This window comes from Eulemur rufifrons, chromosome 7 (assembly GCF_041146395.1).
Source record: "Eulemur rufifrons isolate Redbay chromosome 7, OSU_ERuf_1, whole genome shotgun sequence".
NCBI lineage: Eukaryota > Metazoa > Chordata > Mammalia > Primates > Lemuridae > Eulemur > Eulemur rufifrons.
The window spans coordinates 200,973,040-200,997,567 of record NC_090989.1 but is presented as its reverse complement, the minus strand read 5'-3'; the positions used below and the strand labels follow the sequence as shown (position 1 = coordinate 200,997,567).

At 39.5% G+C, this 24,528-nt stretch overlaps 1 protein-coding gene across 4 annotated transcripts in view; it reads left to right on the top strand.

Moving 5' to 3' along the window:
• The first annotated feature begins 5,817 nt into the window (after positions 1 to 5,817).
• Positions 5,818 to 24,528, top strand: part of LOC138388322 (MAP/microtubule affinity-regulating kinase 3-like) — a 70,932-nt gene continuing 52,221 nt past the window's right edge. Inside the window, exons 1-8 of one of the 4 annotated variants that reach the window (XM_069476261.1) lie at positions 5,818 to 5,878; positions 14,997 to 15,262; positions 17,161 to 17,259; positions 19,143 to 19,260; positions 19,992 to 20,103; positions 20,931 to 21,120; positions 21,377 to 21,499; positions 22,093 to 22,214. In XM_069476261.1, coding sequence (XP_069332362.1) covers positions 21,392 to 21,499; positions 22,093 to 22,214 — 230 coding nt within the window. In that variant the 5' untranslated portion in view covers positions 5,818 to 5,878; positions 14,997 to 15,262; positions 17,161 to 17,259; ... (2 more) ...; positions 20,931 to 21,120; positions 21,377 to 21,391. Of the gene's footprint in view, positions 5,879 to 14,996; positions 15,263 to 16,200; positions 16,340 to 17,160; positions 17,260 to 19,142; positions 19,261 to 19,991; positions 20,104 to 20,930; positions 21,121 to 21,376; positions 21,500 to 22,067; positions 22,215 to 24,528 lie in introns of those variants that run through there. The other 3 variants (XM_069476263.1, XM_069476262.1, XM_069476264.1) reach the window with 3 other exon arrangements.

The window sequence follows — 24,528 nt, the reverse complement described above, 5'->3', positions numbered from 1 at the left end:
AGTAGGTGGGGGCCCTCATTTGCTGGGGCTGCCATAGCAAAACACTACAGACTGGGTGTCTTAAACAGCAGAGATTTATTTCTCACAGTCTGGAGGCTGGAAGTCCAAGATCAAGTTGTCAGCAGGTTTATTTTCTTCTGAGGCTCCTGCCCTTGGCTTGCAGATGGCCACCTTCTCATTGTGTCCTCACACGGTCTTTCTCCTATGCGGCATCCCTGGTGTCTCTCTCTCTGTCCAAATTTCCTCTTCTTATAAGAACACCAGACCTATTGGATCACTGCCCCCCATGACCTCATTTTAACTAAATTACCTCTATAAATGGCGCATCTCCAAATACAGTCATATTTTGGGGTACTGGGGATTAGGGCTTCAACATATGAACTTTGGGGGACACAGTTCAGCCCATCTCAGGACCTACGTAACATTCTTGGTGGGGAGGCAGTGAGCTTCATGGTTAAACACGTGGGCCAATGGCACTATTACTTGGGTTTGAATCTGGAAGCCTGTCCTTAGGTAAAATAATTGATCTCTCCATGCCTCAGTTTCCTCATCTGTGAAATGGGGATAACAATAGTTCCTCCATTGTGTAAACAGAATAATATATATGAGGTGTTCAGAACAGTGCCCAACACATAGCAACTGTACGTGAGAGTTTTCTTCAGTTATCGTGACTTTGGAGATAGGGGTAGCAGCTCCAAAGGTGAGCCTACCCTGGTCTCAGGTGGACACTGGCCAGTGAGTTATGTGGCCTGAATTTCTGTCCTTGCATTTCTACCACAAGCACAAGGAAAATCACTTAAAGCAGTGGTCCTCAGCTGCAGATTAGATTCATCTGAGAGTTTTTAAAACTCCCAGCCCAGACTGCTTCCCAGGCCAGCTAAACTGGAATCTGAGGAGGTGGGACTCAGACATCAGCATTTCTCTAAGCTTCCATGTAATTCCAACATGTAGCCAAAGTTGACAATAATTGCCCTAATTCCTTTTTTCCTAGGAAAACTGGGAAATTGAACTTAATAAATTGGTTGTATATAACTTCACTGTTATTGACGGTATTGGTATTAACTGTGAACTTGTAGCATCTTGGGCCAACTAAATTAGACTCTGCAGGTTAACAGATGCTTAGGAGATTTGTATGCACAGTAACGTTTGAGAATTATGGGAAGTTCTTTGGTATTCAGGGTTCTTTGTGGTTAAGTAGAAAAAATTCAGGTCCCTGCCTTCTAATGTAGAAGACCAGATGAGGATAATTAACATCGAGTACAATGGGGATATTCAGGGGTGTGTTCTGTTTTTGAAGGTAATAAGATATGTAAGTACGGGAGGGTGAAAAGAGCATTGACCTTATCAATCGAGATACTCAAACAGACGTCTCAAAACTGTTGAAGTAGCTCAGTGATTTTGGGTGAGCCACTTAACCTCTCAGAGCCTCTGCTTCTTCAAACATCTTGTAATGTCTGTTAGGTACTAGAACCTGTGCTAGGTGCTATGTACAATACCAAAACAAAACAATCAAAAAACTACACCCAATCTCCCCGACAAACACACAAAGATTCTTAGGGATTTACAATAATTACAAATAATTATTATACACAATAGAGAAACAAAGTTAAAAGACCTCGGAAACCAAAAGGAGGGAGTGATAACTTCTGCCTGGGCTTCATGAAGGATGTGACCTTTGTGTTCTACCTTAATGAGCAGATGGTTTGATTTCAGCAAGGGTGAAAATCACATGAGTAAAGGCAAGAGTGTGAGAAGATTGAGGGCATGTTTGAGGCAGAGTAATATACTTTAACTGGATATTAGAATTATTTGGAATAAAAAAGATATTCATTCATTCCATATTCTTATTATTGAAAATCAGTTCAGGCCGGGCACGGTGGTTCATGCCTGTAATCCTAGCACTCTGGGAGGCCGAGGTGGGCGGATCGTTTGAGCTCAGGAGTTCGAGACCAGCCTGAGCAAGAGGGAGACCCCATCTCTACTAAAAATAGAAGAAATTATATGGACAGCTAAAAATCTATATAGAAAAAATTAGCCGGGCATGGTGGTGCATGCCTGTAGTCCCAGCTACTCGGGAGGCTGAGACAGGAGGATTGCTTGAGCTCAGGAGTTTGAGGTTGCTGTGAGCTAGGCTGACGCCACGGCACTCACTCTAGCCTGGGCAACAGAGTGAGACTCTGTCTCAAAAAAAAAAAAAAAGAAAAGAAAAGAAAAGAAAATCAGTTCAATATCAGGCCCTCTTCCAGATGCTCTCCTGCATCTGTGAAAACACAACTCAACATTCTAGTCAGGAGAGGCAGATCGCAACCAGCATAAATAAGCAAATGTTAAACTTTAGTAAAAGCGGAATGCCACAGAAGAGCATTCTAGGCAGGGAGAACAGCAAATGCAGACCCGTGGGACAGGAGTAGGCTGTCATGTTCGCAGAAGGAGAATGGCCAATGTCTCGAGTGGAGCTCGAGGGCAGAATAGCTGGAGATCAAATCAGAGAGGCAGTGTCAGGCCCAGTTGTGTTGAGCCTTGAAGACCATGACAGCATTTTGGCTTCTATTCTGATGAGAAGCGGAGCTGTTGGAGGGTTTTGAGTGGATGAATGACATGATCTGACTTCAGTGTAAATGGATCATTCTGGCTGCTGTGTTGAGAAGACGTCAGGGAGGCCAGGGTGGAGGTGGAGAGAGAGACCACTTAGGAGGCAGGTGTCATAATCTAGGTGATTGGTAGTGGTGAGCTGGAAGGGGTTACATTTTGTATACCTTCTGAATGACTGAGTAGGATTTATTGCGTGAAAAGGAGTCATCCAAGGCTGAATCTAAGGGTTTTGGTGCAGGCAATTGGAAACAGTGAGCTGTCACTAACCGAGAAGGGAAAGATGCCAGGGGGGCCAGAGGACAGGAGCTCAGTTTGGGGACTGTTAGTTTTGACATGTCTATTGGATGTCCAGGTGGATGCTGAGTAGGTGTCTGGTGTCTGGAGAGATAAATTCTGGGAGTCTCCAGGGTTTAGAATGTATTTTAAAACTTAAGGTTGGATGTGTAGGAACAGAAAAGACCAAGCACTGAGCCCTGGGGTGGGAGGTCCCAATGCTAAGAGTTCAGGGAGCTGAGGAGCAACCAATGACAGGGACAGATGAGCTGTAGCCAGCAAGCAAGGAGGCAGACCAGGGGCCGTGGTGTCTGGGAGGCTGAGTGAACAAAGAGCTTTGGGAAGGAGAAGACAATCGACGCAGTCCCACGCTGCTGACTGGCAGCCAGGATGAGGCCTGAGACTGGACCACTGGATTCAACAACACAGAGGCCATCATTGCCTCAGTGTGAACTGCTCCAGTGGGATGTGGGGAGGAAGCCTGGCCACAGCCTTAGGAGAGAGAGGAGAGGAATTGTAGACAGTGGCTAGAAAACACGCTTCTGAGGAGTTTTGTCATGCAGGGAAACAGGAAATCAGAAATCGGAACAGTATCTGGAAAAGGAACTGGGGTTCTATCTTTGAGTTCCTCCAGAAGCAGGCCCCAAGTGGAAGTGGCCTGTTGGGGATGTTGAGAGAGTATCAGCAGGGATGTGGGAAGTTAGATGAGGGGAGCAGCTGTGCTCTGTAAGGATGCTTTACCAAGCCAGCTCTCATTTGGGGTGATGGCGCTCAATCCTGCGTGGAAGTTTTAGGAATGGGACACATCACTCCAGAATTATCCCACCTGAGGGGGAATGGAGATGTGGTATTTATATACCAGCTCCTGTCAGTTGTTGGTTGGAGGCTATTCCAGAGAGGGTTAATTTATTAGCCTGCTATGGGTGTTTACTATAAATATAGTTAACACAGAGTTATCATAAATATAGTCACTAACCGTGGGTAATTGGTTGCAGTAGTGCAAACATAGCTCACTGCAGCCTCAAATTGCTGGGCTCAAGCCTTGGCCTCCCAAAGTGCTAGGGTTACAGCCATGAGCCATACAAGCCCCACTCACGTTTCTTTTTTGGAGTGGGAAAAAAAGTTCTCAAATACATCGTGGTGATGGTTGCCCAACTCTGTGAATATACTAAAAGCCATTGAATGAACACATAGTGAATTACATGGTATAAGACTATGTCCTGATAAATACGCTTCTTCTGTATGTCCTACCATGTCCTTTGGGGCCTCTGAGAGATGGAGTGCTCCCTTTGAAGGTAGACCAACTGAGATCAGAGTCAATCCTGTTTCTTTCCCTAGCAGTTAACTCCTTCAATAGCAACATGGGGATGATAATCCCTACCTGGAAAGGTTGTGATTTTTAAAAATACGCATTGGGGTTAATAATGCACAGTGTGTGATACTGAGTAGAGGCTCTGAAACACTACACACACAGCAATGCATATGTATACACATGCATGCCAAATTGGGGGCTTTGAGGAGGTTATGAAAGGACCAGATCTGGAGGGCTGGTCTTATCTCGAGTGTCGGCCCTCGCCCCCCTTGTCTCTCAGGCTCTAGGGCAGTGACATAGAACAGCCTGCTAACCCTGGAGTCAAAGAAAAGTCCTGCATCCTTAGGCCAAAGAGAAGCAAGCGACTACAAGTCCCGTCAGGCCCCACGAGGCGGTTTTCGCCCGACTGTTGCAGGGAAGGGAGGGAGTGGGGCGAACAAGACTGAAGGCTATCAGGGTGACCCAATGTGCAGAGGCGTTCTCAGCAGGCGGGACCGGGTCGCCAGCACTGGCGGCTACAACTTTCTAGAGCGGGAGCTGCCGGAGCTAAACACGCCCGCTTTCCACGTGGGCGCCTTTGGAGAGCTGTGCCGTGGCCGGCTGCGAGGGCCGGGACTTGTCGCTGAGGGAGCCGCCGGCACCCGCGCTGCCTGGGCGTGGAGAGGTCGCGGACTCGGACCGGGAGGATGCCGCGGTGGCCCGAGATGTGGGCTGCAATCTGCAGGCGGCGGCCCAGCTGAGGGCGGTGTGCGTGGCCGAGGGGCTCTTGCAGTTTGGGGCCAACCAAACTGCACCCCGCGGCCTCGCTCCTGAAGTTCTCTGGGATTCATCCCAGGGAGGGCCTGTGGTTTAGACCTGGGGGTAGGAGGATCGCGCTTCAAAGCTTTCAACCGCTGGAGCCTTCCTGGAACACCAGGAGAAGTCACAGAATCCTGATGCACAATTTCTGCGAGTTGAAGTAGAGGAATAAGACAGCTTCATCACAGGCTAGTTTTTCTATTCTCTAATTTCACAAGTGCCTGTTAGTAAAGAAAAGCAGTGGAATGTGGCAGACAGGAACTTAGCCAAGGTAAACATCACTAGTAATATGACATAATAACATCATGAAGCTCTTGATTTGATGTACTGAGAAGAACATCATTCTTGTGGTATTCTTGCCAAAAATGCTAAGTTTATTCCAATCATTAGGAAACAGGAACCAAACCCAAATTGAAGGACATTGTACAAAATAACTGATTAGTGATCCCTGAACGTGTTAAGATCGAGAAAGACAGGGAGACCATGAGGGACTATTAACAGACTTGAGTGGACTAAGGAAATATAACTGATGTCACGTTGGGGTACTGAGTAGGAATCTGAAACAGAAAAAAAAGCATTAAATTAAAAATTGTGTGAAATTTGAAACGTAGCTAATAATATTGTATAACTGTTAATTTCTTGTGCTTAATAATTTTTCTATGATTATGTAAGGTGTTAACTTAGGAGAAGCTGAATAAGATATGAAGGAACTCTTAGTACTGTTTTTGCCACTTTAAGTCTAAAATTAGTTCAAAATAAAATGTGAAGCCCAATAAAGAATGCTGAACTTTGATTTTTCTTGTATTTACAACAGGATTAGAAAGAAGTTCTTGGAAAATTGGGAAGAAACAAACCATTATGATAGAGTATGTCTGCAGACAAGAAACATTTGCCTATGAGATGGTAAGATTCTCATCTTTTTCACTGTTTTCTCATGAAGCAGTGCACTGTCATTGGCTGAGTGTTAGTGTTGACTGTATGGTAGTTTGATGTTGGATATGCTTAGTTGGAAACAAGCTAGAGGAACTCCACTGGGACTGGGAACTAGTGAGGAAAAAGGACACACAGAACTCAAGTGACTGCATATTTGTGTTTTTCAGATCTCTGCCTTTATTTTTGCTCTTGGTTTGGTCCTTCTCTTAATATTAGGGTAAATTTATGCTATATCATCACCATATTTCTGGTCTTTTTGTTCTGCTCCTGAGTTTGGTTCAACCACATTCTTTTTATTTTTTGAGACAGAGTCTTGCTCTGTTGCCCCGGGCTAGAGTGCCCTGGCATCAGCCTAGCTCACAGCAACCTCAAACCTCTGGGCTCAAGCAATCCTTCTGCCTCAGCCTCCCAAGTAGCTGGGACTACAGGGAGGCACCACCATGCCCAGCTAATTTTTTCTGTATATTTTTAGTTGGCCAGCTAATTTCTTTCTATTTTTAGTAGAGATGGAGTCTTGCTCTTGCTCAGGCTGATCTCAAACTCCTGACCTTGAGCCATCTTCTTGCCTCGGCCCTCAGAGTGGCGTGAGCCACCGCGCCTGGCCCAACCACATTCTTAATCCTAATGCATTGTCTCTTGTGTGAAACCCTAAGAAAAATTTAAGAGGATGAGTGTTGAGGAATTAGGAGCTAGTAGACATGATGGGTTCAGAACGTACTATGTGCCCGACACTGTACTGGGCACTGAATGGTGCATAATGGCATCTGTCTTCTCTCCCACTGATTTTATTTTTATTGTGGTAAAATTTATGTATCATAAAATTTACCATTTTAACTATTTGTAAGTGTTTAATTAAGTGGCATTAGGTACATTCGCAATGCTATGTAACCATCACCACTATTTCCAGAACTTTTTAATCTTCCCAAACAGAAATTCTCCACCCATTAAGCAGTAACTCACCAGTATCCCCTCCTGCAGTCTCTAGTAACCTCTATTCTACTTTCTGTTTCTGAATTTGCTTATACTAGATACTTCATAGAAGTGGAATCATACAATATTTGTCCTTTTGTGTATGGCTTCTTTTACTTAGTGTAATATTTTAAAGTTCATCCATGTTATAACGTTAGAACTTCATTCCTTTTTATGGTTCAGTAGTAGTCTATTGCATGGATATAACACATTTTGTTTATTCATTCATCTGTTGATGGACATTTGGGTAGTTTCCACCTTTTGGCTATCATGAATAATGCTGTTATTAAAATTGGTGTGCAAGTATCTGTCTGAGGCTTCATTTTTAGTTATTTGGGGTCTATACTTAGGAGTGGAATTGCTGGGTCATATGGTTAATTCTATGTTTAAAATTTTGAAGGACCACCAAACAGTTCTCCATAGCATCTTCCCCCTCAGCAATGCAAGATGGTTCTAATTTCTGCATATCCTAGTCAACACTTATTTTCTGTTTTGGTTTTTTTTTTTTTTTATAATGGCCATCCTAGTGGGTGTGAAGTGGTATCTCATTGTGGTTTTGATTTGCATTTCCCTAATAAATGATCATGCTGAGTATCTTTTCATTTGATTTTTGGCCATTTGTATATTGTCTTTGAAAAAGTTGTATGTAAGTTTTTTGCTCATTTTTAAATTGGGTTGTTTGTCTCATTGTAAGGGTTCTTTGTATATTTTGGATACTAGACCTTTACCATACATATGATTTGAAAATATTTTCTCTTACTCTATGGGTTGTCTTTTTACTTTCTTGCATGAAGATTTTTCCCCTATGCTTTCTTCTAAGAGTTTATAGCTTAAGTGCATAGATTTAGGTCTTTGATCCATTTTGAGTTAATTTTCATATGTGAGGTAATGGTTTGACTTCATTCTTTTGTATACAGATATCTATTTTTCCCAAACTGTCCTTTCCCTATTGAATGGTCTTAGCATGTTTGTCTAAAGTCAGTCGACTATGTAAATTCCTCTGTTCTATTCCATTGGTCTATATATCCTTATCCTAGAACTACATTGTTTTGATTGCTATGGCTTTGTATTAAATTTTAAAATCAGGAAATGTGAGTCTTCCAACTTTGTTCATCTTTTTCAAGATTGTTTTAGCTATTCGGAGTCCGTCAAAATTGTGTTTAAATTTTAGGATAGGTTTTTCCATTTCTGGAAAAAACACCATTGGGATTTTGATGGGAACTACATTGAATCTATACATTACTTTGGGGAGTATTGACATCTTAACAATATTAAGTCTTTCAATCCATGAACAAGAGATGTCTTTCCATTTATGTAGGTCTTTAATTTTTTTCAGCAATATTTTTCCCCTACCCCCTGCAACTGTAGTTTTTACTTTTTTTATTTCCTTAAACTTAGTTTTTTGGTTGTAGAGACAGGGGCTTATTATGTTTCCTAAGCTGGTCTTGAACACCTGAGCTTAAGCAACACTCCTGCCTCAGCCTCCCCAGTAGCTGGGACACTACACTGCAGGCACTGACCAGTGTGCCCGGCTTGTTTTGTAGTTTTTAAGTGTACAAGCCTTTCACCTCCTTGATTAAATTTATCCCTAAGTATTATTTTTGATGTTGTTGTAAATGGAATTGTTTTCTTAATTTCTTTTTCAGATTGTTCATTGCCAGTGTATAGAAATACAATTCATTTTTGTGTGTTGATTTTGTGTTCTTCTCCTTTGTTTAATTTGTTTATTAGCTCTAATTTGTTTTGTGTGTGCATGTGTGTATTTGGATTCTTTAGGATTTTATATATATAAGAGCATGTCCTCTGCAAACAAAGATAATTTCTTCCTTTCCAATTTGATTGCCCTTGCTCTCTCCCTCTTTCCTTCCCATTCTCCCTTCCTTTTTTTTTTTTTTTTCCTTTCTTCCTTCCTACCTCTTTCCTTCTCTCCCTTTCCCCTCCCTCCCTTATTCCCTTTCTTCCTTCTGTGTCTAGAACTTCCAGTACTATGTTGTACAGGAGTGGCAAAAGTACACATCCATATCTTGTTGCTGATACTACGGGAAAAGTTTGCAGTCTTTCCCCATTGAGTATGATGTCAGCTGTGGGTTTTTCATATATAGCCTTTGTCATGTTGAGGAAGTTCCCTTCTGTTGGTAGTCGGTTTGGTGTTTTTATGACAAAAGGGTGTTAGATTTTGCAAATACTTTTCTGCATCAATTCAGATATGATCTGATTTTTTCCCACCATTCTGTTAGTGTAGTGTATTGCATGCATTGATTAATTTGGTATCTTTTTCTTTAAAGAGACAGTGTCTTGTTCTGTTGCCCCGGCTGGGGTACAGTGGTGTGATCCTAGTTCATGGCAACCTTGAACTCCTGGGCTTAAATGATCCTCCTGCCTCTGTCCCCTGAGTAGAATTAGCCTGAGTAGCTCTTACTACAGGCACATGCCATCATGGCTAATTTTATTTGTTTGTTTGTTTTTAGAGACAGGGTCTCATTAGGTTGCCCAGGCTGGTCTCAGACTCCCGGGCTCAAGTGATCCTCCTGCTTTGGCCCCCACAGTGCAGGGCTTACAGCCCTGAGCCAGCATGCCCAGACTGATTTGTTAATGTTCAATTACCCATACATTCCAAGGATAAATCCCACTTGGTTGTGGTGTATAATCCTTTCACTATGGTGCTGAATTTGGTTTGCTAGTATTTTGTTGAGGATTATTGCATTCCTATTGATGAGGGATATTGGCCTATAGTTTTCTTTTCTTGTGGTGTCTTTTTTCTGGCTGCAGTATCAGGATAATGCTGGCCTCATAGAATGAATTAGGAAGTGTTCACTCCTTTTCAGATTTTTTGGAAGAGTTTGAAAAACATTGATGTTAATTCCTCTTTAAGTGTTTAGTAGACTTCACCAATGACATCACGTCTTTGTTGGGAGATTTTTTGTTACTGATTCAATCTCCTTACTTGTTACAGGTCTATTTAGTCTTTTTTAATTTCTTCTAGAGTCAGTTTTGATAGTTTGTGTGTTTCCAGGAATTTGTCCTTTTTATCTAGGTTATCCAGTTTGTTGGCATGGAGTAGTTCATAGTTTTCTCTTGTAAGTCCTTCTTTTTTGGAGACAGTCTCGTTCTGTTGCCTGAGTAGAGTGCATTGTGTCATTGTAGCTCACTGTAACCTCCAACTCCTGGACACAAGAGATCCTCCTGCTTCGGCCTCCTGAGGTAGCTGAGGGTACAGGAACATGCCACCACACCTGGCTAATTTTTTTTTCTGTTGTTAGTAGACATGGGGTCTCGCCCTTGCTCAGGCGTCCAGCTGGTGTCCAGCTCCTGAGCTCAAGCAGTCTGCCTGCCTGGGCCTCCCAGAGTGCTAGGATTAGAGGTGTGAGCCACCATGCCCAGCTTTTGGATTTCCGTAAAAGCAGTAATAATGGCTGCACTTTTATTTCTGAGTTTTTGGTAGTTTGAGCCTTCTTTGGTTTTTCTTAGTCAGTGCAGCAGAAGTTTGTCAAATTTGTTGATGTTTTCGAAGAACCAACTTATGTTTTCATTCATTGATTTTAATTTTTTAATTTAACTTTTTTTTTTTTTTTTAATTTTTTAATGCCCAGCTAATTTTTTCTATTTTTGGTAGAGACGAAATCTCATTCTTGCTCAGTCTGGTCTCCAACTCCTGAGCGCAAGCCTTCCTCCTGCCTCGGCCTCCCAGAGTGCTATCATAAGAGGTGTGAGCCACCGTGCCCAGCCAGTCATTGATTTACTGATATTGTTTTTCCATTCTGTTTTATTTGTCTCCACTCTAATTTTTATTATTTTATTTCTTTTGCTAGCTTTAGGTTTAGTTTATTCTTGTTTTTAGTTCCTAAATGAGATTTAGTTCCTGATTGAGATTGTTCTTTTTTAACGTAGGTATGTACAGCTATAAATTTCCTTTTTATTGTTTTTGCTGCATCTCCTAAAGTTCATATGCTGTGTTTTTGTTTTCGTTTGTCTCAAAGTATTTTCTGATTTCACTTTTTTTTGACCTGTGGTAAGTGTGTGTTTGATTTCCACATATTTGTGAATTTTCCAGTTTTCCTTCTGTTATTGATTTGTAGTATTATTCCCTTGTAATTAGAAAAGATATGTTTTATGATTTTGGTTTTTGAAAATTTAAGATTTGGTAGTCTGTCCTGGAGAATTGTCCATATGCACTTGAGAAGAGAAGAATCTATATTCAGCTATTGTTGGATGGAGAGTTTTGTATATGTCTGTTAGGTCTAATTGTTTTATACTGCTGTTCAAGTCTGGTGTTTCCTTGTTAATCTGCTGTCTGGTTGTTCTACCCATTATTGAATGTGGGATAGTAAAGTCTCCAACTATTATCATACAACTGTTTCCTTCTTGGATTCTGTTTTTGCTTCATATATTTTAGGGTTTTGTTGTTAGCTGCATATAGGTTTTATAATGCATATATTTGTATACATCTGTATAATGCATACTGGGTGGTACCTTTTATCGGTATATAATGTCCTTCTTTGTCTCTTATGGCTCTTATTTTTAAATTTTCTTTAGAGACAGGGTCTTGCTGTGTTAACCAGGCTGGCCTCCACTCCTGGGCTCAAGTGATCCTCCCACTTTAGCCTCCTGAGTATCTGGGACTATAGAGGCATGCACCACTGCACTCTGTTTCTTGTAATTTTTTTGACTTAGTATATTTTGTCTGACAATAATATAACTATTCCAACTTTCTTTTGATTACCATTTGCATGGAATATCTTTTTCTCTCCTTTTACTTTCAACTTGTTTGTGTCTTTTGATGAAAAGTGAGTATTTTGCAGACAGCATAGTGGATCAGGTTCTTTTAAGTCCAATTTGCCGATCTGCCTTTTTAATGGGTGAGTTTAATTCATTTACATTTAAAGTAATTACTGATAAGGAAGGGTTTTCTTCTGCTATTTAGCTATTTGTATGTGTTATAGTTTTTATTCCTCAATTCTTCCTTTACTGCCTTATTTTATATGTACAGTAGTTGAATTTTTGTGGTGTACCAGTTCTATTCCCTTCTTTCTTCCTTTTCTGTATATATTCTAGGAATTTTCTAGTGGTTATCTTAGGGCTTAGAATTCAATCTTATAACAACCTACTTTTTTTATTTTGATTTTTGAAACAGGATCTCACTGTGTCGTCCAGGCTGGAATGCAATGCCGCGATCATAGCTCACTGTAACCTTGAATTCCTGCGCTCAAGCAATCGCCTTACCCTAGACTCCTGAGTAACTAGGGCTCTAAGCATGTGCCACCAGGCCTGGCTAATGTTTTTATTTTCTGTAGAGATGGGGTCTCCCTATGTTGCCCAGGCTAACCTACTTTAATAGCACAGATAGTCCGCAACTTAACAATGGTTCGCCTTATGATTTTTTAACTTTATGATGGATTTATCAGGATATTAAATGAATTTCAACTTGGAATATTTTTGATTCCTGATGGGTTTATTGGGGCATAACATGATTGTAAGTTGAACATCTGTACCAATTTTGTTTCCATATTATACAAACGTTCTGTTCCTACCTTTTGTCCTTCACTTTTTATATTGTTCTTATCACAGATTATATCTTCATACATTTATAAATATTGTTTAATCCATTTGTTTTGGAATCATACAGGAAAAACAGAGAAGTTACAAAGCAAAAGTACAATAATACTGGCTTCAGTATTTACCTATGTAGTTACCTTTTTTTACCTTTACCAGTGTTCTTTCTTTCTTTATTTTTTTTCTTTTGCCCCAGCTAGAGTGCAGTGGTGACATCACAGCTCACTGCACCTCAAACTCCTGGGCTCAAGCAATCTTCCCGCCTCAGCCTCCCTAGTAGCTGGGACTACAGGCACACCGGCATGCCCAGCTAATTTTTCTATTTTTTACAGAGACGGGGTCTCGCTCTTGCTCTGGCTGGTATGGAACTCCTGACCTCAAGTGATCTTCCCACCTCAGCTTCTCATTGCACCCAGCCCTTCATTTCTTATGACTTCAAGTGACTGTCTAGTGTCTTTCATTTCAGCCAGAGAAACTCTCTTTAACATTTCTTATAGGTCAAGTCTACTGGTAATGAACTTCCTGAGCTTTTGTTAATCTGAAAATGTCTAATTACTCCTTCATTCCTAAGGGATAGTTTTGTCAGATATAGAATTTTAGATTGATAGTTTTTTCTTTCATGGCTTTAAATATGTCATCTAAAAAATTAAAATTAAGAAAAAGCTGAGTGTGGTAGTGTGCTTGTAATCCCAGCTGCTTTAGAGGCTGAGGCAGGAAGATCACCTGAGCCCGGGAGTTTGAGGCCAGCCTGGGCTACACAGTGAGACCCCATCTCTAAATAAGTAAGTCAGTCCTCCCACTGGTTTCTAGTCTCCATGATTTCTGATGGAGAAATCTGCTGTTAATCTTATTGAGAAACTTGGTTTCCATTAGTAATTTGTGGTTTCCTTTAGCTCATTGAACACATGTTTAAAAATTGGTACATACTGTTTATATAAATTTCTGGGACACTCATTTAGCACATTTAAGGCAGTTCGTTTGACATCTTTTTTTGTTTGTTTAGTGGGCTTTTATTTACATGCGAATTTAGCTTTTGCCTGTAGGAGCAGTTAGTTAACATCTTTGAGTAGTGATTTCAGTGTTCGGGCTCCTTTAGGCTTGGTTCCTATGAAATTCTTTTTTTTTTTTTTTTTGGTTGAGACAGAGTCTCACTTTGTTGCCCAGGCTAGAGTGAGTGCCGTGGCGTCAGCTTAGCTCACAGCAACCTCAGACTCCTGGGCTTAAGCGATCCTTCTGCCTCAGCCTCCCGAGTAGCTGGGACTACAGGCATGCGCCACTATGCCCGGCTAATTTTTTCTATATAGATTTTTAGTTGTCCATATAATTTCTTTCTATTTTTAGTAGAGACGGGGTCTCGCTCTTGCTCAGGCTGGTCTCGAACTCCTGACCTCGAGCAATCCACCCGCCTCGGCCTCCCAGAGTGCTAGGATTACAGGCGTGAGCCACCGCGCCCGGCCAAAATTCTTATTTTCCTATGACTGTGTCACAGTTTTCCTCTTTGATGTGTTTTGTAAGTTTTTGCTGAGAACATTCTGAGTGTTTTTTTTTGTTGAAGGCTAAAGCTGCCTGTGACTTTTCCAAACCATTTTTGCAGTGTGTGTATTACTTGTAATACAGTGGTATTGTATTGTATACACTTGTAATTACAGTGTATACTTGTAATATAGTGGTCATTGATATATCTATTCCATTATCTCTGAAGTCAGTCAATGGTCTGACAAAGATTTCCTTAAATATATGGCTCCATAAAAAAAAAAAAAAAAAAAAAAAGGATGAAGGGTCCTTTCTCTAAATCTTCCAATAGATACTGCCGGGGGAAGCTAGTACTCTCAGGAGGGTCAAACCCAAGACAAACATCTGGGCCAGCTACTCAGAGCATCACCAGACCAACCTAAACACACAACCCCTAAGTTTTGTAGGGACAGGGTCTCTAGTGCCTGCCCTGGCACCAGCCAGCTGCTCCAGGAACTCAAGGTGCTATCTCATCTGCAGTGGGACTGAGGAATGTGGGGGGTGATAGTTGGTTTACACATGCTGCTTGCTTATAAAAGATCAGTAGCTTCTCCCTTCATCAAACACTCCTCTGGCTGTTATAAGTGTCCCATGTGGTTCCAGAGTTCCAAACCAGTGGATTCCAGTGTTGTCTTTCCAGCTTAATAGTTGCTTCTTCAGAGAGACTGAGCCACGGGGCTTCCTACTCTGCCATTTTGTGTGATATCACCCCTGCTTATTTTTTAAATCATTTTACATCTTTACTTAATCAGTCCACCCTGGTGGCCCCTAGTTTACAGTTATTGAACATATAAAAGGGAATATGATGTATTAGAGATCTGATGGTGTTGTAAGAAGCACAAGGGATTTAGAGCCCAACAGATCCGTATTTGCATTCTAACTCTCTGGTGTAAAGTAACTAGAAATGCCAGTGTTATGCCAACATTAGTTCCTGTTCCTGTTTGATTATCAGTTGCTAAGCACTTAGTGCCAACCATCTTATTAGATGCTTTATGTACACATTCCCAGCAATAGTTTTGTTAAAAAAATATTTTCTGGTATTTTTTTTTCCTTACAGAAGATGAAACCAAACTTAGTGATGTTTCAACCCTTTTCCTGATGTAGAAATAGGCATCAAACCCAGGGCTGTCAGACTGAAGCCCTTGCTGAGAGCCATTGTTCCACACCGCCTCTTATCTGAGTTAGGATGTCTGATTTCAAGGTCGCTTTCTCTGTCTTCGGGAGTCACATGCCATTGGAAAAAAACCTGCAAATCCAGATGTGGTTGAAGAAGGGGAGCTTATCCTGTCTGTGGATATCTTGTACGCTGTTGTATTTCATAAGGTCAGTAGTAAAATCTTTTGGATTTCATGTATGATCTGAGTAGTTTTTGTCAAAGGGTTTAGTGATTTGAAGAGTCACATTCCTATGCTTGCACTCAAAATAAATGCAAGCATATGCTGCCTATCTGACATCTTATTTTTAGAGCCAACAGTTTGACAGTTTGTATTCTTGGGTTTTTGTTTTTGTTTTTGTTTTTTTGAGACAGAGTCTCATTCTGTTGCCCAGGCTAGAGTTTCGTGGCGTCAGCTTAGCTCACAGCAACCTCAAACACCCGGACTCAAGTGATCCTCCTGCCTTAGCCTCCCAAGTAGCTGGGACTACAGGCATGCGCCACCATGCCTGGCTAATTTTTTTATATATATATTTTTAGTTGTCCATATAATTTCTTTCTATTTTTAGTAGAGATGGGGTCTCACTCTTGCTCAGGTTGGTCTCGAACTCCTGAGCTCAAATGATCCACCCGCCTCGGGCTCCCATAGTGCTAGGATTACAGGCGTGAGCCACCGCGCCCGGCCCTTGAGTTCTTTTAATGGAATGGTGAGGCAAGAGCAAGGAGAGCTCATAAAGATTGGGTTTATATGACTTTTAAAATTATATACAGTGTGTTTATATCTTTGATAATGTTAAAATTTTGGCTGGTCCGAAGGCAGTGAGTTGCCTCAGTTGATTGTTCATAGTCAGTTACAGACAGAACTCCTTGTTCTACTTTTTCCCCCGTTCTCATTACTGCAGTTGACTAGTCTAAGGAAAAAAGTCTTAAAAAATTATGTAGAAGCCAGCTTTTCTATTCAAGTGAGGGGAAATGTGGCTGCCTCACAATAAACATAAGGTGGAAGACAACCCACTATTCTCTGTGATGATCTTACTTTCATTTTATTTCTTGTAGTGTAGGGGCAGACTGCTGGAACAGTGTCCTTCTGAGGCTGAAGGATAAGAGCATGGTCCTTAAACTCAAGGCAATTTCTTGATGCAGTGGTCAACAAAAGAAGCAATGATCTGTTTCAGTGCTAAAGAGAATAAGCAATTGGCATTTATTAAGAGTTTGTAATGTGGGACTTTGCCTAGAAATTTTTAAAGGTAAGGTAGACTATACGTCATTTTCATCTCATAGGTGGATTTAATCATTCAGTGCCATTCCATAGTACCAACTATCAAAAATTCAATAATTTTCTGATGGTGAAGTTTAATATTTGCTATCCTTTCTTACTAAAAAAAAAAAAATCAAATTTTAGAATTGTCAGGGACCTTTAGAATAATCTTGTGCAGTCCTTTCATTTTTCAGAAGAATCTGATGTCAATCATTGTTTAGGGAGTTTATCCAAATCCATGCAGCTGATTCGTGGCAGAATAGAGATTGACTTTCATTTATAATTTCTTAAAACTTAAAAGTTTTGTAATTCTGACACCTAAAACTAAAATCTTACCATTCATAACATACCAGGAGCCAAACTTAGATTTTAATAAAGTGGATAGTAAAAGGCTAGAGCTACATTGTAACAACCAGTTAATCTGGGTAAAATATCACCCGGTAGCCCTGCTCAAGCGCAAACTCCGTTCCATAAAAGGTACTAAGCATTATGTAAACCAAGGGTTCTCTGAGGGAATACATTCAAGAAATGCTGCGTACAGTAGCTCCCTCATAGAGTGTCACAGTGCACGTTACCATAAAGTGATTTGGAAAGAAAACCTTGTTTTCAGAATGCTCTTTTGGAGAAAGTATTTTGTGGAACACAATTTTGGTCAAATCTGCTCTAACAAGCAGTTTACCTAACTTTTTTGTAAGCAAAAACTGAAAACATCTACTGTGTTCTTAAAAGTTGAGGTACAGATATGTTACTTTATAGATCATAAATTTGCCCTTTAATTTTAGTCTTCATTTATTTTCTTATGAATAAAAGGCTTATGCATCCTGACGACTGCTTGGATAGGACACTTTACATCAAGAAACACTGGCTGTGGACCACAAAAGGCTCCGTTTGTAACATGTACACAGCTAGGTGAGTGATACCTTTTTTTTCAACAATTGTTGGTTTTCAATAGTTAGGTACTTTTGCTATTTCAGTTTTCCATTTTTGCTCTAAAGTAGTTTTGTACTTGGAGCTGTAAATAATAAGAGGGGTAGAGAAGTGCCACAAAATCAGTTTTAATGTGTTAAAACTAGCATTTTTAAACAGTAAGGCAATGTATTATTATATATATATAGATAAGTCAAGGGAATGTCGAACTTCAGGGTGGATACAGTGCTCAGGGAGCCCATGTTCTTTCTGCCTCTTGTCTGTAGTTTACCAAATCAACTTCATTGCACAGCTTCTCAATGAAAAAAATATCATAGCACATCCTATGTGAGATCAAAATCAAGTTTTATAAAATTTTTGCATCGTGTGGTTGTACACATTTATATTATACAGTGTCTCTTACTTGGGTCAGAGTCAAAAAAGTTGGGAAACCAATCAGAGGAAAGGGAAGAATTTGGTACAGGTTGAGCATCCCACATCTAAAAATGAGAAATCCAAAACCTAAAACTTTTTGAGCCCCAGCCTGATGCTCAAAGAAAACGTTCATTGGAGCATTTTGGGTTTCAGATGTTCAGTGCTCAATTGATAGGTATATACATAACACAGATATTCCAAAATCTGAAAAAAAGCTGAACTTTGAAAGACATCTGGTCCATGAGCATTTTTCAGATAAGAGATATTTAACCTACATCGTCAGTTTTCTTTGGCTTCCCCACCACAATATGTTTTTCTACCAGAGCAATATGAAAACATGATAAATCAGAGTTATCAGATCAAAATGAAAATAAGGGAATGTTAAAAGCAAACAGTCCGTGAGATGCAGAATTCAAATACACTGGAAAATAGCATTTTCATCTTATTGTGACCAGTAACATCTCAAGCCAAAAACAATCTCAGTTGAATAATGTTGCCCATATTCCCAGCTGCATATGATGGTTTTTTTTTTTTTTTGAGACAGAGTCTCACTCTGTTGCCCAGGCTAGAGTGAGTGCCGTGGCGTCAGCCTAGCTCACAGCAACCTCAAACTCCTGAGCTCAAGCAATCCTCCTGTCTCAGCCTCCCGAGTAGCTGGGACTACAGGCATGCACCACCATGCCCGGCTAATTTTTTTTTTTCTATATATATTTTTAGCTGTCCATATAATTTCTTTCTATTTTTAGTAGAGATGGGGTCTCGCTCTTGCTCAGGCTGGTCTCGAACTCCTGAGCTCAAACGATCCGCCCACCTCGGCCTCCCAGAGTGCTAGGATTACAGGCATGAGCCACCGCGCCCGGCCATGATGTTTTATATTATGATATTTTATCCTGAATTTTAGGTAGCAAAACAGTTGGAGTTTTCAAATTAACCAGAACTCCTTTACCAGTTAAAAAGATAAATTAAGCAAAAGTGCATCAGATCTGTAGCATCTAATTATAGGATGATTTTTCAAGATGGTCTGTTTGAAGAAAATGACGGTTTTTATAAGTAAGTTACCTAGAGGACAGATATGTCATGGCAAATGTATGATGCTTGCAAGTACAGACTTATGTTCTTCTCTACTCACCTTTAGGGGGAAGCCTTACAGAGAAACAGCATTCTGCAATGTTTCTTAGTGTTAGATGCCCTTTTGCCTTGTAGAGTATTCGTAGTGATTTGTCTGTATCTCCATATGTATACAAAATTAACGGCTTATGTTTTAATATTGTATACAAAATTATATAAAGGCTTATGTTTTAATATTGTAGACTGACAAGGCAATACTGGGAATGCTATGTTTACCTATTGCTACACACAGGTTATAACTTACAGCACATGAAAGCCTGAAAAACTTAATGATGTACATCTTTTCTTTTCTTTTTTTTTTTTTTTTTGTTTGTTTGAGACAGAGTCTCACTCTGTTGCCCCGGCTAGAGTGCCATGGCATCAGCCTAGCTCACAGCAACCTCAAACTCCTGGGCTCACGCGATCCTTCTGCCTCAGCCTCCCAAGTAGCTGGGACTACAGGTAGGTTCCACCATGCCCGGCTAATTTTTTCTATATATTTTTAGTTGTTCAGCTAATTTCTTTCTATTTTTAGTAGAGACGGGGTCTTGCTCTTGCTCAGGCTGGTCTCAAACGCCTGAGCTCAAACGATCCACCTGCCTCGGCCTCCCAGAGTGCTAGGATTACAGGCGTGAGCCACCACACCGGGCCTCATGTATATCTTTTATAAAAACTACAGATAGGCGACCAACAGTGACAGTTTTGTACCAGAGGACCCATGTTTCTTTTGTGATGTTTGCTTCTGAATGCTCCGCAATGATTCAGAAGGCAACAAACTGGGGGAATTCCTTGTTTATCTTTATGTTGATCCTGGAACCTTTAATTAAGAATAGCCACATGCACACACACACAGAGAAAAGTGCAGCCTTCTGAAATAACTGTTCTCTTGGATGGTTACTGTATTTCTAAGAAATGCCACTGAGGAGCATGATGCACTTGGAACAATAAGCTAAAGCTATCAAAAAAAAAGCCTGAATCAGAGATTTTCCTATAAAGTAACTTGATTATATTTAAATGTTTAGAAACATATTTAATTTAGTGGTTATTCCAAAGTATGTTTTTTCCTTTAGTGCTTTTTACCCATTGTAAGTTGGTTGTTTATCTTACTGCGTTACAGAAGTGCTAAATTTGAATCCTTGGTCAGATATACGTATTCTGATTCTTTCTCCTAATCCTGTTCATTCTCTGTCCAGAGTGTTTTTTACTTATGATAGAATGCAATTAATGATACTTCGAGTGGTGGAAGTGTTTTGAAAATTCTTTGAAGAATGTGAGAGCTACACCATCTACCATGAGGCTTCCACGGTAAAAGTCCTTCAAATATCTGTCACAAAAATTAGGGAGAGAAATAAGAGTGAATTATTTAATAAATATCACATTAAGAAAAGCTATTGTGTAATTTAATCTTATAGTGGGCTCTTTTGTAATGTTAAGTTTAGTTTTTGTTTTTTTTTTATTTTTTTTATTTTTTATTTTTTTATATATTTTATCGTTCCAATTTTAGTATATGTGCTGCCGAAGCGAGCACTAAGTTTAGTTTTGTTAGGAACTAGGCACGTAAGACATTTTAATGAGACTACATTAATAATGAAAGTAAAAAGATCTTGAGTATATATTCATATCTTCACAGAAGTAACATTTAAATTGACGCTTCAATTCTTGACAGAAACTTTCTATGAATCATAAGTGTTATGAGTTTAAAATATGTCAGTTTAGTATGAAGATGAAAAAAATAGGGTTTATATGACTGTGGACACATGGAACAATCAAGATCCTACTGACTACTAGCTCTGGTTCACTATGTCTTAGCTAATACTATCCAGTATTCCATAAGCAAAAAGAAAACAAGTAAACACAGGAGTGTTTCTGGCCCAGCTCTTCCATTCCTCTGGTCCTCTAACTATAATAATCCTAGTTACGCTTTTCTCTCATTCTGAGCCAAAGGGAAAAGGAAACTTTTTCATAAATTTCCAGGTCCAGATCGTCGGAGAAAATTGTAGCTATCTTTATTGAAATATGTTCTGGAAACCTTTTTGGGTGGAAAATGTAATACCGTTTAAGACTTTTAAGAGGGCTAAAAAATAGATTTTAAGTGCATTATAAATATTTAAGTTTTACTGTCTCTTTCCTAGGTTATATTTAAATTCATCTAAGTTCCACATCTGGATTGCTAAGAACAGACATTTACCATATAAATAAACAACGATGAATCTTGTAGGACTATGTGTTTAAAAGACTGATGGTGAAGTTATGTTTTATGGACTTGAAATGCTACATATCAGTTAAGTCGATTGGTTTGGAGATGACAAGCACCTGTTTCTGGTATGTCTCGCATGGTTCTCATTCGCTGATTCATTCAGTTAGTACACAGAGGATCACTATAGGGAATTAAGCGGCCACTCCTTGGCCAGCTTATAATGTTCCTATGTTTTTACTTTCCTGTATTGAAGAGTGCTAAATTGAGCAGATTGAAAATTCTACTGGAAAACCATAGATTTAAGATAAATAAGTGATATATCCAATTTCTAAAATTCCACAGGTAAAATGTATTTTTTATTCCTTTTCCTTTTTTTCCCAGAGATGGGGTCTTGCTATGTTGTCCAGGCTGGTCTTGAACTTGTGGCCTCAAGCAATCTTCCCATCTAATGCATTATTCCATGTGTGCTGCCAATGCATTCATTTTAGTGGACAGAGAAGAAAGGTATCAGTTAAAACACTGTTTTATTATTTATTCAAAGTGTTAGTTCTTAAGGTTAACATTGTCACCAAAGACTCAGATACCTATTATGGATTCCTGGTGAAACTGAGTAGAAAGACTAACTAGGTTACTCCCACAGTTTGTCAGTGTGTTGTACATACAGCTATTCCCACCAAGTTGCAGTCAAAAGAAATTCTTAACTTTGTATATTTTGGAGCTACAAAGTCTCGGATCTAAGACAGCTTTCATTTCTATTTCGTCCTATTAAACACAACACGCTAATTAAAGCAAATATGACAATGATGTCATGAACTTATCAATATTGTTTGTAGTTAGAAATGAATTCCATTTTGATATAATATTGGATGCACTTACACAAAAATCACTATATATAGAAAAGCAATAGCTATTTCTTTAAACATCTTTGTCAAAAAGGATAATTAAACATTTGGATTTCACTGGGAGAAAGGTTGGTCATCTCTAACATTATCTGTGTGTTGCCGAATTATCCAACACAAATATAAACACAGTTGTGCCTATTTCACCTTTCTTTGTTTCTTAATTCTTTAAGGATATGGCTTTGCTATTTCCGACAGATCATCCTTTCTCTGGCCAATGGGACAAAACCAGTTGTTAGTGAAGCCCTCACAGAGCCCTTTAAAAGCCTTTGCTCTTGTACAGGATTAGATGGCAGATCTCATCTTGACCTGACATCCAGGTAAGTGTGTGGGGATAGGAACATACACTGACGTTACTGCATCAGTAAAACAAGGTAAATCTGTCAGCATACTATTTGAAATCACTAGGCATAATAGCAATTATAAGGCTTAAGGACCCTATAATGTTCACACACACAAAGTCGTAATCAGGTTCTCTGATTCAGATGGTGTATCTGAAATTTCTCCAAGCACCTGAGAAACCTTCAACACTCTATCCTGCTGGGTCATGTATCAACTTACTCTTTAAAATGTTATCCAATGATGATAAAGGGGGGGAAAAAAAAAAGCAACCCCAGCACAAAATAGGTGTTGTTTATACATACTTTTTTTTGGCTAGCTGTTTCATTGAAATTATCACTTAGTGGCTTGTTCACCTGTGGAGTTTTGATCAGCTACCCAGTTTAAGCTGAGCCAATGCTCCCAATAGTTCTTGATAACCATTCATAAGACTTCTCTTAAAGAGTTCTGAGAGTGTTAGTTATGTGTGAATCAGCTTAGGACAAATAGAGAAAATCTCTTAAGAAGACAACTGTGCTTTAAGAAACATGCCAAAGCAGACATAAATTATTAGAATGCTGCTCTGTCTCTAGAAGTTGAATATTCTGTGGCTTCTTGGTAAAACTAGATCTGTTGGGACTCAGGAAAAAAAGGGAGGTTGGAGAAAAAGTAAATCCCATTTTCTTTATTTTTGCCATATTTAGCTTATTGTTTAGTTACCCTGTCTGCCCACAGAACACAATCTCTGTGACCAGCTAAGAAATTATTTCCTTGGCAGCAAATCCGTAATTCCATCGCTTACTCTTATAAACAGCAAAGAAGTAATTTACTAATAGAGTTTGACAGAAAAATTCTTTAATCCAAACAAGTTTACATGTTGACACTTGTAGGTTAACTAGAATAAATCTGTCCAGATTAAAACTATAGTTAAGAACCAAACAGATAATGACTGGTCTTTATGGGGGTTCTCTCAAAACAGTGGCTCCTAGTTCCATCGTAAGACCTCTCAAAAGCAAAAATCCAGTTACTGAAATAATTCAAATTTTTAATCTGTAGATGAAAACAGTTATCCTAGAGGTCAAACCGTACAATGTTAGACACAAACTGCTATGTTATTTTCCTGTATTCATATAGTTTGAAAACGTGAGAAGTATCCTTTTCTATCAAAACCCACCCAGTGGCCCAATATTCAAAATGTCTTAGAAATGCCATCCTTTAGTAAATATAACCCTTAAAGTTTTTGTTGCCATTGTTTTCACCCTGATATAATCTCTATACATCAATATACAGACTATCTGAAAGTACTGCGATGGGACAGCTAATGTTGTATGATACCGACATGAAAATAAAAAGTCCCCTCTAATACAGCCATGTTTTCAAATAGGTTAGTTCCCTTACTTATATTTACTGCATAAGCATCGCAGATTGACTTTTCTCCAAGTAAAAAAATACTTCCATAATGAGTATTAAGAAAACTTGGAAATGAGACATTTCTCAAAAATAAGATTATTTAGTTTGCAGTTTCAGTTACTCGTGCCTGTAAAGGATCTTAGATGATTGAACCCTGAAGCCAGATTCATTCCTGTGTATACCCAGTCTGTTCTCTGCAGGGAGATCGTACGACTTCACTGAATTCTGAGCTGCAAAACTAAATAACCTGCAAAAGTTAACAAAACTCATAGAATTGTCAGTTCAGCATCATTTCTAGTTGGCATGCAGAAGGGCGTACAGAACACACATCGTTTCACAGAAACAGGATAGTGCAGCACAATGTAGACTGTGAGATTAAAATTAGCTTTTGACAAAAGGAGGGCGTGAGTACTTGTATACCAGTAACATTTTATCTACCATAAAAATGCTCAACTTCTGCAAACCCCACAACCAGCAGAAAGGCAGTCTGGTAAATCCAAGATTTGTTAAAAATATGCACAAAACCCATGGTATTTGGGAAAAGAGGAAAAGTTTATACAAGTGGTAGTTTTAAAGATGTAACTTTGGGCCAAGTAAAAATATATATAGAAAAAAATTAGCCGGGCGTGGTGGCGCATGCCTGTAGTCCCAGCTACTCGGGAGGCTGAGGCAGTAGGATCGCTTAAGTCCAGGAGTTTGAGGTTGCTGTGAGCGAGGCTGACACCACGGCACTCACTGTAGCCCGGGCAACAGAGCGAGACTCTGTCTCAAAAAAAAAAAAAAAAAATAGAGAAAAGATGTAACTTTGTTCTACTATCAGTTACACATTAACATACACGCTAATAGAAAGCATGCTGCAACCATGTCTGGAAAAACAGTTTAACATTTTCTAAATGGATTTTGATC